Here is a 15236-nt window from a genome sequence, read left to right on the forward strand (position 1 = left end):
TAAGTATTTATGAAAGCAAAAGTACCGGAAAAAAAACCTCTCAAAACTTTTGTGGATCACCATAACTACACTTCATATTTATACATTTATTTTTAGTGATTTTTATTTGGAAGTTTGTTTTTCATGTAATACTTTTTCTTACTTTTGTAGTTTCTTTGCTCATAGCAGAAACTATAAATAAACTTGTGGCTGAAACTTGTGCTGAGCAAATCTACAGAAGATTATTTTGCATTAGAATTAGAATGTTGATTTTCCCCCAAATTTGTTAGAGTTAGGACATGCAAATATATTTCAATTTTACTTGAGTTTTCCAGGTTCTTCCCATCTAAACGTGGCATTTATTTATTTTTAAAGTACATTTGCTTTGCTTGTTGTTTGTGACATTTCCAAGTGATGAGTATATACAGTTCAGTGTTAAAATGAACAAACAAACAACATTGGATTGGAAATGGATGGGTTTGTTTAATTACCTATATAGGTTAATATGCTGCCATGGGAATTTTAGCTGTTTGGTTGTGTGTGTGTGTGTGTGTGTGTGTGTGTGTTTAAAATGATACATCTCAAAAATTTTTGCTTTTATTTTGATGAAGATAAAAATAAATCTATGGTGAATCTGGATTTATTTTGCTGGCATGTGCCTAATGCAATAACATATGCTCAGTATTCAGTCCGTTTAGCCTTCTCTAATAATTTTTTAAATCTATAAATCATTCTGCAAGCTCTGGTAAGAAATGACAGATTTCTTGTAAGAAATGGTGAAGCACAAGTAGGAATCAGTAATAACTAGGATATAACAGACTTCAAGAAAATGGTCTAACTTCATTTAAAAATTGTATTTTTTGATTACAGTGAAAATAAATGTTTATAACAGAAAATGAAGACATTTAAGAATAAATTAAATTTGTCATGGTCCCACTGCCATTAGTAAACAACATAAGATATTGTGGTAGTAATTTTTTCCTTTCTTCTGTTCATGTATCTCCATATGTTTTCTTTATAAAATCAGGATACATACACATATCGACAAGCATAAGGAAATAATTTGCATTCTACCTTATTCACAAAACACTGTGTTGGAAGTATTTTCCTGCAGCTTCGAGTACTCTTCAAGTCATGATTTTAAAGTAATATTTTGATGTCGGTCATGGGATTATACCATAATTTTTATAGCCACTATAACAATATCTAATATGTGATATCCAGTGTAGAACACTATTGGATATAATCGTTTGCATTTTTGTGCTAACAGAAATAGTACTCTCAGGATGGTTTTGAAAATGATTTTGGTTTCTCTTTGTACAGGATAGGTCCAAGAAACAAAATACTGAAACCAAAGGACGTGAACAACTCTTCTATCTCTTGTTTCGTAGTCTCGAGTTGCTTTCCGGAAGGTTGTATGGATTGTTCTCTGCCCTAACTGGGTACCACAGGGTCTGCAGCATGGAATTCCCAGCAGCATTACTTTGTAAAGAGTCTCTTCTCGTTTTTAGGGGGAAATAAGGTTTGCTTCTCTTTATCCTCCTTTTTTATTTCTTAAATTTATGGTGATTTATTTCTCTACTTGCCAATGTAAAAGCCTTCTTTTTTTTTAGTCACTGCTGTTTCCTCTGTGAGTTGCATCTTCCGATCGGTGGTAGAGGTACCCAGCAGGTGTGAGCACTAGGGAGAAAAGTAAAACGAGGCAGGAGGCAAGAATGCTGAGACTGGAAATGCCATTTTGGATTCCACTTTCAGGGAAGGCTTTTCCTTCTGGTTACTTTTGGGCTCAGACCTAAAAAGGGGGGGTCGTAGCTGGGGGAAGAGCAAGCTTTACAGGCAGCAATGATGACAAGGGCAAATGCCCTGAGGGTAGAATGTGCTTGATGTGTCCTCGGAGCAGTAAGTTTTCCCTGTGCCTGCAGTGGGGCAGGGAGGGGCTGGCATGCCAAGAGATCAGAATGACAGTCAGGACCAGATCACTTAGGGACTTGGAGACTCTGCTAAGGAGTTTGGACTTTATTGAGAACAAGGAGGAAACCACTGGAATATTTTGAGGTAAAAAGGGCCAAGATCTGTGTGAATTAGAGTAAGTTACCTCCTGTGAATGGAGTAGGGCTGGGTTTCAGCCCTATTCTCCCTGGGGCCTCTCTGCTGGGTGGCTGCACAGTGTAGCCTCCAGGGTCCAGAGTTGTAGACGGGTCCTCCTGGTGGCAGGGCAGAGAAGACTGACGTGGGCCGGGTAAATGCGGGGAGATGCCTTAGGAGGCCACTTCAGGATCCAGGGAGGAGGTGATGGTGCCCAGTCACAGAGAAGGTGGGTGAGCAAGGCTGGATTCCGTCCTGGCAGACAGCTCAGTGGGGAGTGAGAGGAGCAGAGGAGTTCCCGTTTTGCGTGTTAAAAGTTGACATTTGCCAGAGCCCACATCAGTTAGGAGTGGCTACTTGCCGTTCTTGATATTCTCCCTCTGGCTCACATGGATTAAAACGTCCTTGTGAAGGATTTTGCTGACTACTTTATAGTTATCTTCATAATCACAATTATTAAAGGTCATAGTCTTTTTGATGCCTATAATGTCGTTATCGAAGTGTTTATTCAGTAGGGTGTGAGTGCTGAAAAACAGGCCCCCACAGCAGGCATTTTGCAAGGGAAGTCGGAGTGTTAAAAGTCCAGGAAGAAGGCCAGAGCAGCTGCTGTGATTCACGGAGCTGTGAGCTTGGAAGAGAGCGCTCTGCAACATGGTAGTTAAAGGGCTGAAAAATTAGGGAACAGCTTGAGTCAGATTTTTAAGTTTATGGAAATTGTTGTATAACCAAAGCAAGTGAGTTGGGAACCAGTGGGGTCAGGGGAATCCAGCTTCATGACCCTTCATGATCAGCACTGCTGTGGTGCATCCCTGAGTCGGCGGTGGTTTGCACCAAGGCATGAAGTGCCTTGATTTGACAGGAGATTGGAATGTGCTGACCATGCCCCTCTCTTAAAATTTGATGCAGTCTATTAATCAAAAAGCCTTATTATGAGTTTAGCTTTTATTGTTATCTGTGATGCTTAAATTATGCTTAACGACAAACATGGGATATTTATGTGCCTGGAAAATACTCCCCTCTCCCCTGGCTTTCCATTTAGTTCAGTGGGAAAATTAACCTTGTGATAGGAGAGGTCTGGGTTTTGTAGGATATTCACTGACCACCCTTTGCATAAAAATGCAGCCACCCTGTCGCTGGAGAAAGGTCCCTAGTGATTGTGATCTCTGCCAGTCTTAAGTTTTCAGAAGCAGTTGGAAGAAGGAAAACTGGAAAAGGAGACTGAAAACGAATAGGCAGAGAGAGGAAAAAATTAGTAGAGGGAAACATCAAGAGGGTTAGTTTGGTGCAGCTGGACAGTGAAATTTGGCACTAACACTTCTTGCTAATTGAGTCAAACCAGGAAACTTGTTGGATTATGTAATTGTCTACTTATTGGAAAAAACTTTGCACTGGTTTAGGTGACAAAAATCTCTTTAGGAAAAAAAATGTTTTCTTTTAATGAAGAACGTTAAGTAACAGCAGTAGCTTCAGTCATGGTTATTTTGAGTTACTTTCAAAGGGATAAATGTTTTCTTTCTCTTTTTGAAAAGGAAGGAAGGAATTGTGTTAAATTGTAACTTAGTTAAGTGGTTTTCTGACATGAACGTTTGGTCAGTGATATAGTAAGGAGCATTGTTACCAATCCTCTGACTCTAGGGGAGGAAGTGAGAAAACCGAGAACATAGGACGTCGATGTTGTTGGATAATGTTGAATTCCACCCCTTATATGAACAACACATTTCTTCACCTGAACTCATCTTTCCATGAGGTCTTGGTTTTAATTGGGTCCAAAATGACATCTTCTAGAAGACAGAGAGTATGGAGAGGCCTAGAGGGTTCCCTTCTTGTCAAATACTGCTTGTTTTGTTTCGGCAGGAGAATTTGTAGGTAGGGCGTGTGTGTGTGTGTGTGTGTGTGTGTGTGTGTGTGTGTTTTCTCCAGAAGGAGCTGTGAATTTTTTTCCATGCTATTCTAATAGTTATCAAAGCAACACGATTTTTCAGCAAATACCACGGAAGCCTGAGATAGTTTTCACTACTTCAGCCTGAGAATGTTTTAGGTCAGCCTGATTCTTTCAAGAAAAAGTAGAAGAACTTTCCTAATGTTAGATCTTATTTTGCAAACTGTATCTGGGGAGTATATACAGCTGAAGTAAGCTACAAGATGAATCTGTAAAGACTCCATGTGGTAGTGGTCATTTTATTATTGGTGAACATGTGTAAAATACAGCAATTTTAGTTTTAATGTAGTTAACTTCGTACTTTTCTCTTTGGCCATAATTAATCTAGACTACCAGCTGTTTCTTTATATTACTTATGATTAAAGATAGGGAAACCATTTACTGACTTTATTTAATACACGGTAGGAACAAGTAAGTTTTCTACCTCTGCGTATGTAATATATTATAAAAATTACGAGGTGACAGTAACTGCAGAGATGTGCTGTGTTATTGGTAGAAGTGTGGTGTACTGACACTCAGACATCAAAATGCAGACCAAGAAATTAAAGATCAGAAACAGCATGTGAGAAACATTCTGTCTGGGGCCAGTCATCATGGAGACAAATAGCTGTGTAGGATGAGATGCGTTTTAGGGAATTACTGTGTCACTGGAAGGTACGGTGAGCAATGATCATGAAGCATCAAGAAGAGGTTATATTTGTTCGGTAGTGTTTGCTTAGTTATAGTATTTTATAGAATGATTCCTATAAAGAAGTGTTTAGAGAAAGGCCAAAGACACCACAGCTTAACTTACTGGAATGCTCAGTGGCTGAGAATGCTACCAGAGAGTAATTTGTGAATTTGAGAAATCTTCTCTAATCTTGCTTTAAACCATATGGTAATTTCTGGAAAACTACACCCAAGTAATGTCATTTGATTGAGATTCTTTGAGGTGTACATATGTATTTAAGAATATACCAGTTTATGACATTACTGTGACTTTTCTTCTACTTTGAGAAATTTTGGAATTAAGAGGGAGGGAGGTGTGTTGGATGCTAAGAAATACTGAATGCTTATCCGTGTTTCTAGGTCCCGGCGAAATGGAAGCAGTTCTCTGATGAGTAACACCAGAAACCCTCTAGGGAATGTCTTCTTTGATTCTGGAGTGTAGAGACTTCTTGAGAGTTTGAGACGTCCGCCCAGCAGCTGGCCCCACATGACAGTGGCCAAGCTTCCCAACTAGTGGGCCTTGGTTTCTGCCACACCCGGCCCCTGAATGAGCTGCTGACTCTCAGATACACCCTGACCCACCATATAGGAGCATCTCCGTGTGGCTTTATACTGCTGAGATTAGACTGCATTCAATAGGGAGCTGTTTTATAAACATCTGCTTTAAGTATGTATCTATTTTATGACTACTTCAAGCCTTGCTATGATTTTGTTCTTCTTTTTGAAGAACCAGTGGGTGAGCTGTTCATTTCTAGCGCGTAGCAGCTCAGTAGTCATTGAATATGATTGTTCAGGAGACAGGGGAGGTAGGAGGGATGGAGGGCGGGAGGGGTCAGCGTTTTCACAGTGACCTTCCTCTAACACTGCTCTTTGCCAGCAGCTGACTTTTCTTTTCCCTAGTTGCCTTTCTTCGTACATGTTCTAATCCTTGTAACACATTTCTTACTAATGACTTAAAGCGATGGCATTTGTACAGGAATGTGCAAGGGTAGCTTGTTTATTCTACAAATAGATTTTTTTTAAAAAACAGAAAAAACCCCTGCATGTTGATTTCTGCCTAAAACCAGTGAAAATCTAAGTAAAATGTTATGAAGTACAGAAAAGCTTTACATTTTAGGATGAGCTCAGCTATTATCCTGTTCTATGTATTCAAATAAAACACTTGGTCCACATGTAGGTTGTCTGAGAGTTGGTGTCCATAACGCCTCTGGCAGCAAACAAGTATCAACACAGAGAAGTTATAGGAACTGTATCCTCTTCAGGACCCGGAATGTGGCATTCACATGTTTTACCATCTTGGAGGTCACAGCAGTTGCTTTTGATTTAAACATTTCCTTACCATTTTATGCATGCGGCAGACGAATTTTTAAGGTGAATCTTCTGAAATAATCTGGAGCCCTTCACTCCTTTCTCTCAACCCCCACATTTAATCTGTCAGTCTGGCTTGTTTAATCTACTTTCAGAACATACCCAAACTGAGCGCTTGTTACCTTCTTTACTGCCATTCCTTGGTCCGTATCACCATGGCCACCAGCCTGGATTATTGCTGTAAACTCTCCCCCAGTCAGGCTTCCTGATTTGACCCTTGACCTATTGCAGTCATAGCAACCAGAGCAACCCTGTTAAACTTTAGTCAGATTATGGCAGACAGAATTGCATAGCAGTTACGGGCACAGACGCTGGAGCCGGGCTGTCTGGGTTCAAATCTAGGTCCTGCCATTTAGTCTGTTTAATTTGGGACAGCGTATTTAAATGTGAAATTGGAATGGCGGTAGTGTGTGCCTTAAAAGGTTAATAGTATCTGCGTGGTGGGCGACAGTGTCGGCATCAGCAGTAGCAGGGGTAGTAGCCATCGTATGCTAACGACCGCTAAGTCATCCTTGCTCTCAACATCCTCTCATAGCCTCCCATGACATTAGGAGTAAAAGCCAAAATCTTCACGGTGACCCTCTAGGCCCTGCATAGTCGGTTCACTCTGACTTCTGAACTCGTCTCATTTTCTCCCTTGCTGAGTCTCCTCTGTATTCGGTGCCTGTAGTGAACTCCCTTCTCTCCCCGAAGGACGTATGTGGCCTCAAACTGGCTCATTCCGATTCTTTGTGGCTCCCTCTTCCTGGACAGCTTCCCCTCAGAGACCTGCAGAGCTCGGTCACTTCCTACACTTTATGTCACCCTTGGTGAAACTCTATCGTTCTGTCCCAAACTGCAACACATTCAAGACCCACTATGCCCCTGCCCCCTTTTTCTCTAGCCCTGTAAGTTAGATGAAATTTTTATTTATTTATTTATTTTTGGCTTTTGTGCCCCTAAATTAGAATGTAAACTCTGTGATGGCAAAGATTTATAGTTTGTCTCTTCTTTGTCTCTTCTCACTCTTGAATCTTCAACCTCTAGAATAATGTCTGGCATAGAGTAAGCACACAATAAATATTTTTTGAAGGAGTGAATGAAATTATGACACTTTAACAATGTTGATTCTCTGCTCAAGGCCTCCTGTGGCACTCCTGTCCCTTACAGGGCCCAGGGCCCTTGGCCATGGCCCCCATGGTCTGCCCCATCTTGGCTGCCAGCTGGTCTCTCTCACTCCTGAATTATAATTTGCAATTAACCATTTTCTGTCATTTTGGATACTGAAAACACTATTACTTCCTCCCCATTCTGACTAGCTAAATATTACCCCATTTCTGAGGCCCAGCTAGAATTGTTTTCTTCTGTGGCATTACCCCAACTACTCTTGATTTCTCCCTTCATTGTTTAACCTCCTCTTTGTGCTCTTATTTAGAATTAGAGCTACCTCAGTGTGTGTATTCGTTGGCATACCCAGGATGTAGTTCTGATAATGTGATCCCTGTTGCACATCATCAGCATCTTCTGGTGCTGATACCTGGTGCAAAGAAGTTATTTCTGAGCCTCTCCTAAGATATAACAAATAATCAAAAGTTCTGGAGGTGTGGTCCAGGAATTTATATTTTAATAAGCATTTGGGTATTTCTGATGCAAGCTGATGTATGAGAACTGTTGGACAAGGACATCTGCATGATGGGTCAGACCGGGAGTGTCTGGATTAAGGGTTCAGTTGAGTCTTCAGGGTTCAGCAGTCCCCAGAGACGGAAGGAAACTAAAGTAGGTATACGAGGGTCAGAAGTAGAATGTTACAAGAACAAGTAAACAAAAACATTTCTTGGAAATGTATCAGAAACTGGGAAATATGTCTACAGGATACAGGACAGTTAGGGGAATGGAAGTCTGTTAGTGAGTGCCTAAGTCCACGATTCAGATTTTCTTCTTGTGGAGTAAATCTTGGGCAACAGAAGATTAACAGGGGTTTTGGAATCTGTGAGCATTCGCACTGGGCAAATCATCCAGGCGAAGACTAAGAGAGCACACATGGCCTCTTCTGGGCGGTGAGCATTTGGAGTACCAGCTCTGAGACTAGAGTATTTTGACAGGAGCTAAAACTGAGGAAGAAGGTACAAAACCAGACTCTAGTCATCTGTTGAAATATGACATGCTAGGTATCTGACCACTGATGGAAAAAGTGAAGGGCAGAAAACCCAGTTATTAAGGAAGGGAATATGTCTCTGCAGAAGAGCCTGGACTGGAAGAACCCAGGGACTGAGAATAGTTTGGTGGAAAACCTTGGAAGAAGGTTAAATGGCCTCAGGGGTGGTGTTTAGAGGCCTAGGGAGACAGGTTATCATGGAAATCTTCAAAGTCAACAGATTGAGTCAACTGTGTATTACATATCAAATTAAATATTTTACTTGAAGACAGTGGATGTACCATAATACATCTTCCTGTCTCTTTGTTGCCAGAATGATAATAGATTAAAATCAGACACTTAAAATAACTTGCTGTATATAAGGACTTATTTTAATCATATATGTATGTTCACTATATGATACCAATCTCTTTGATTTTTTGCTCCGAATTTGAACTTGAATTAAACTATGCTTCAGGCACAAGGAGAGTATAAGCACATGTTCAGAAACACCTTTGGCTTTCTACTAAAACTGATCTATCATTCATATTATAATGGGTACTAAACTTGGAAAACGTCAGCTTGTTCAGGGTTCTATATTGTTTCTGCATGACATGGAGTGAAAGTTCACGGGAGCAGACTTCCTCTGCTGCTGTCTTTCAAGCCTCCTAAGCCCCACACTGAAGTGTATGCTTACCCCACCACACCACCCCCGAGCCCTGGCATCAGTCTGGAAGTGTGATGCAGGAGTTCTGCTGAACCGTGACTAATATAATTGAGGCTGTTCTGGGAGGTTGGCCATCTCAGGGTCCTGAGATTAATCAGCCACAGCACAGATTTGTTCAACAAAGACTTGGCAGTGAGAATCGTCCATGTATGTCTTTATCATGTGACCTGGTTCAGAATTCAAGGAAGTCACTGAAATAAGAAATAAGAAGGGAGGATTATCAGGCACTTAAGTAACAGGGAGCTGATTGGGTCAGAGTTAATTCCATCTCAGGGGAGTTTTTGTCAGTGTGGCAAATGGGAGCTCATACAGAACTTTATGTGGGGCTTTATAGCCAATCAAAATAGTGTTATAAAACCAAATTTACTTAGAAAAAATTATGGAACAATATTATGTTCCTATTGGTTTTAATGTTTTCAGTATTTATATACTTTGAGATGTATAGACTACTTTTTTTTTTCAGTCTTTAAAATAGCCACAGGTCACTTGCAATCATGGTTGAAATAAATAATGTTTCCTATTAAAAATATAATGTGTTAATTTGTCATAGGTTTTAGTAATTCAAGATGAAACCCAAGGACTTCCTTGTTTGAAAGAATATGAAAGAAAGCCTCACTAGATTCAGTAATCCACTTATTTAACTTCAACCATGTGATAAAAGAAATAAAAAGGAAAAAAAAATGAAACTATTAAAAAAACTGAAAGAAGAAATGGAAGAATTATTTTATAATTATAACATGTGAAAGGCTTTTCTAGAGTATAACACAGACCTAGAAATGTAAGAGTTAATGGCTGATAAAAACAATGTCATACGAAGAGAAAATTTGCCTGGCAGAAATCATATGGCAAAAGAAGTCAAGATAAATAATAAATGGGAGGAAAATATTTGACCCAGAAGTTCTATTTGGAACTTATTCTACAGATACAGTCTTACATGTAAGACATTACTTATAGATTTTAAAACAAAGACTTTAATAAGAGACAAAATGGTTTTATGTTATGATAAAGCAGTCAATCCCACAAGATTTATCATTTGTAAATAGTTATGCACCCAACATAGGAACACCTAAATATGTAAAGCAACAATTAACAGACCGAAAGGGAGAAATGCCAATACAACAGTAGCAAGAGATTTTAATACCACATTAATTGATGGTTTTCATCTAGACAGAAAAATCAATATGGAAGCATCAACCTTAAAGTACATGTTAGATCATAAACTTAACAGATATTTGCAGAAAATTCCATCTAAAAGCAACAGAATTCACGTTCTTCTCAAGTGCATATGGAATATTTTCCAAGATAAATCATATGTTAGGCCACAAAACAAATCTTAATACATTTAAGAGGATTGAAATCATATCAAGCATCTTTTCCAATCACAGTGATGTGAAGCTAGGAATTAATTACGTGAAGAAAGCCTGAAAATTCACAAGTCTGTAGCTATTAAACAACATTCTCCTGAACAATCAAATCAAAAGAGAAATAAGAAATACCTTGAGACAAATGAAAATGGGAATGTAACATACCAAAATCTATGGGATGCAGAAAAAGCAGTTCTAAGAGGGAAATTCATGGTGATAAATGCCAACTTCAAGAAACAAGAGAAGTTTCAAATAACAACCTAACTTTACACTTCAATGAGCTAGAAAGAGATCAAATAAAATTCAAAGTTAGTAGAAAGAAGGAAATAACAAAAAATAGAGCAAAAATAAATGGAATAGAGACTAAAATACAATATGAAAGATCAATGAAACTAAGAGCTAATTCTTTAAAAGATAAACAAAATTGACAAACCTTTAGCTAGACTAATCAAGAGAGACGACTCAAATAAATAAAATTAGATACGAAGGAGGAGATCTTACAACTAATACCATAGAAGCAAGGAATCATAAGAGATGACTGTGAACAATTGTATGTTAACAAATTGGACAGCTTAGAGGAAATGGATAAATTCCTAGAAAAATAGTCTCTTTCATTACTGAATCAGAAAGAAATAGAAAATCTGAACAGACAGATTACTAGTAAGGAGATTGAATCAGTAGTCAAAACTTCCTAAGAAACAAAAGTCCAAAAGCAGACAGCTTCACTGGTGGATTCTATCAAAATTCAAAGATTTAATACAATTCCTTCCCAAACTCTTTCAAAAAATAGAAGAGGATATTTTACAAGGCCAGCATTACTCTGATACCAAAACCAGACAAGGACATCACACACAAAAAATAAAATTACAGGCCATTATCCTTGTACATAGATGTAAATCCTCAGCAAAATAATAGTAAACTGAATTCAACAATATATTAAAAGAGTCATACACCATGATCAAGAGGGATTTATTCCATGGATGCAAGGATGGTTCAACATCTGCAAATCACTTGATGTGATATAGCACATTAACAAAATGAAGGATAAAAATCATATGATCATCTCAATAGATATAGAAAAAACCTTAGACAAAATGCAACATTCATTGATGATAAAAACTCAACATGAGTGTTGCTAGAACATACTTCAACATAGTAAAGGCCATATATGACAAGCCACAGGTAATGTCATACTCAATGGTGACAAATTGTAAGCTTTTCCTATAAGATCAGGAATAAGACAAGAATGTCCACTCATCCCACTTTTATTCAACATAGTTTGGAAATCCTTGCCAGAGCAGTTAGGCAAGAAAAAGAAATAAAAGGCATCTAAATTTGAAAGGAAGAAGTAAATCTTTCACTGTTTGCAGATAACATGGTACTATATATAGGAAACCCTAGACTCCACTAAAAAACTATTAGATCTAATGAATGAATTCAGTAAAGTTGTAGGATACAAACTTAATATACAGAAATCTGTTATGTTTTCCTACACTAATAATGATTTATCAGAAATAGAAGCTAAGAAAATAATGCTGTTTACAATAGCATCAGAAAGTATAAAATATGTTGGAATAAATTTAACCAAGGAGGTGAAAAACCTGTTCTCTGAAAACTATAAGACATAATGATAGAAACTGTATAAGAAACAAATAAATGGAAAGATAGTCCATGCCCATGGATTGCAAGAATTAATATTGTTAAAATGTCCATACCATCCAAAGCAATATACAGATTTGATGCAATGCCCGTCAAAATTTCCAGGGCATTTTTTTCACCGAAGTGGGAAATACAATCCTAAAATACTTAGGGAAAACTGAAAGGCCCCAAATAGCCAAAGAAGTTTTGAGAAAGAAGAATAAAGCTGGAGGCATCATGTATAAACTATATTACAAGGCTATAGTAATTAAAACCATGTAATACTGGCACAAAAACAGAAATATAGATGAATGGAAGCGAATAGAGAGCCCAGAAATAAACCCAGAGATATGTGGTCAATTAATTTATCACAAAGGAACCAAGAATATGCAGTGAGGAAAGAACAGTCTCTTCAATTAGTGGTGTTGGGAAAACTGGTTAGCCGTATGCAAGAGAATAAAAATCAAATGCAAATCAAAACCGCAGTGAGATACCACTTCACACCTGTTAGAATGGATATTATCAAAAAGACTAGCAATAGGAAGTGTTGGCAAGGATGTGGAGAAAAGGGATCCCTTGCACACTGTTGGTGGGAATGTAAATTGGTACAACCACTGTGGAAAATAGCGTGGAGGTTCTTCAGGAAATTAAAAATAGAACTAATGTATGATCCAGCAATTCCATTTCTGTTTATTTATTTGTAGAAAATGAAAACACTAATTGGAGAAGATACGGGCACACTCGAACGTTCATCCCAGCATTATTTACAATAGCCAAGATACTGAAGCAACCAAAGTTTCCATCAATTGATGGATAAATAAAGGAATTGTGGTACATATGTACAGTGAAATATTACTCAGTCACAGAAAAGAATGAAATCCTGCCATTTGTGACAACATGGATGGACCTTGAGGGCACTGTTGTGCTAAGCAAAATAAGTCAGATGCAAAAGGACAAATACCATTTGATCTCATTTATATGTGGAATCTTAAAACATATATATTTGTGTGTGTATGTGTGTGTTTGTGTATACACTATACGTATGGATACAGAGAACAGATTATAGATTGGTGGTTGCCGGGTCCTGGAGAGTGAAGAATTGAAGAAATGGATGAACTGTTTTTATTTTTTATTTTTTTAGTGTAAATAAATTGAAATAAAGAAGATGCAAAATGAGGTGTAGATAATAAAATATTGGCTAGTGTGTGCATTGGCATCTCTTGAAGCATCCGTAAGAACAGCATCATTGGTATCTTCTGAAGGAAAGTCAGCTAGATGTCTGGGAGAAAGATCTGGGAAAGATTGTCACTTCCTATTCTATCACCCAGTCCAGAAATTAAATTACAAAAATTGTCTGGAGTAGTAAAAAGCAGTCATGTGTATATATAAATATATTTTTAATCTCTAACTTGGCACAGTGAATGTTAGAATTGTTCTTATATTTTCTGGGATATAGTCTAAAAAATAAGACATTTCTCTTATATAAAGATGATAGCTTATGGTATTTTGTAACACAAAGTGAATAATGAAGTGCTTTTTATTTTTTTTGAGTCTTGTAGTAATTCCATAGGAGAAGATGTCTATAGTTGTAGATATCAAATCACCTACACTTAATTTTTTGTCCTCAAAATGTCTAATGTGCTGATGCGGGTTTCTAGTAATCTCTTACACAGCAGCTTCAACTCGTCGAACAGTGTGGCGAACTAGCAGGTTGTCGGGGAGGACTCTGAGCTGCCAAAATAGATGCCGTAAAACTGTCCAGGCAGGTGAGTGTGGGCTGCTGCTCTGATTGTATTCACTTTATGAAAAGTGGGTGCAGTAGAAAATGCCCTCTTTAAAAAAAATACGATTTAATGTGTTCATGGCAATGTGGAGTGGAAGAAGCAGATGTTTCACTGTTCCTGAAGATGATGAATGGAAGTTACGACTTTTGTTTCCTTTTCAGCTCCTCCACTCTTCATCAGATCTGCTTTTAATTTTGCGTCCCAGATTTATTTGTTTTCATTCCTTTAGGTTGGGAAGACTTCTTTTAAAAATTTTTTTGTTTTCCATTATGGAAAAGTGAAGGTCACCTTGGCTCAGGTATCTCGCTCTTACAGCTTTATCTCACAGTGTGGTTTGCGTAACCACAAGTCCATCTCAGGGTGGCCTCTGCCCCAGCACAGCTGTTCTTTTCATTTGTAGGTGCATTAGCAGGAATATATTATCTCAGCCCCTGCTGTTTTGTTCCAATAATTAAGTTTATTATTGATGTCCTTTGCTTATGAGTCTGGGAAATATTTTTAGTGCCTATGCAAAACATGGAATAAACAGCAATAGATCAAATTGTAAATCAAACACAATAATTTGTTTGAACAAACTGCACAACCTTGGGACCAGATTTCTGGCAGGCAGTTCATAGTCTCTGCTAAAGCATTTGGCCAACAGATGAGTTACCCCATCCCACTCAGAGGAGGTCCTTATTACTGGTACATATTTCTATTTTGAGGTTGCTGCAACATTTGAAACCTTGGAATTCAACAGATTGAAGTCTCTTCTGTCTGTGAAGGGGGCATTAAACTTACATTCAAAATATACATTTCATAACTTTTGAACGGATCAAGTGTGCTCTCCAAGTCATAAATTCTGAAAAATGGTCCTATACACTTTGTATTAGTATTTGTAAAGACAAGAAACACTGCTTTTTCCAAGGCATTTCATTCATTCTGAGTGCTTGTAAGTGTACTTTGTATGTGCTGTGTTTGTATGTTTGTGTTCCTCCAAAAATTCATATGTTGAAATCTTAACCCTTAGGGATGATGATATTAGAAGACGGAGCCTTTGGAAGGTGCTCAAGTCATGAGAGTAAAGTCATTATTAATTGGGTCTGTGCTCTTATAAAAGAGGTTCAAAAGATATCCTAGCACTTTTCACTATGTTAAAATCATGAAGGAGCTTAAAGTATGAAATATTTGATCCCATTTGTCGTAAAAATATTCAGTAGGTCTATTTAAGCTAATATCCAGAGACCAAAGCGTATTCTTATATGCCCAAAATAACAATTCCTGTGGATGAAAGTGTTTCAGAAAATAGCCATATTTGCTGGTCAGCAGGTTGGGAGCTGTAATGGTCTGAATGTTTGTGTCTCCTTAAAATTCGTACATTGAACTCCTTACCTCTGAAGATGATAATATTAGGTGTTGGAGTGTTTGGGATGCACTTAGACCATGAGGGTGGAGCCTTCATGAATGGGGTTAGTGTCCTTATAAAAGAGATCCCACAGAACCCCAGCGCCCTCCACCATGTGAGGGCACAGTGAGAAGGTGCTGGCTGTGA

General features: G+C 38.1%; 1 protein-coding gene across 4 annotated transcripts in view; it reads left to right on the forward strand.

Annotated features, from left to right (window-relative positions):
- The window catches only part of PLOD2 (procollagen-lysine,2-oxoglutarate 5-dioxygenase 2), a 96172-nt gene that overhangs the window by 16446 nt on the left and 64490 nt on the right, over positions 1-15236 (forward strand). For 2 of the 4 annotated variants that reach the window (XM_074370024.1, XM_074370020.1), the window contains exon 2: positions 13580-13687. The exons of the other annotated variants lie outside the window; for them this stretch is intronic. In XM_074370024.1, coding sequence (XP_074226125.1) covers positions 13580-13687 — 108 coding nt within the window. The remainder of the gene's footprint in view (positions 1-13579; positions 13688-15236) is intronic. 4 annotated transcript variants of the gene reach the window in all.

Source organism: Camelus bactrianus, chromosome 1 (genome assembly GCF_048773025.1).
Source record: "Camelus bactrianus isolate YW-2024 breed Bactrian camel chromosome 1, ASM4877302v1, whole genome shotgun sequence".
Classification (NCBI taxonomy): Eukaryota; Metazoa; Chordata; class Mammalia; order Artiodactyla; family Camelidae; genus Camelus; species Camelus bactrianus.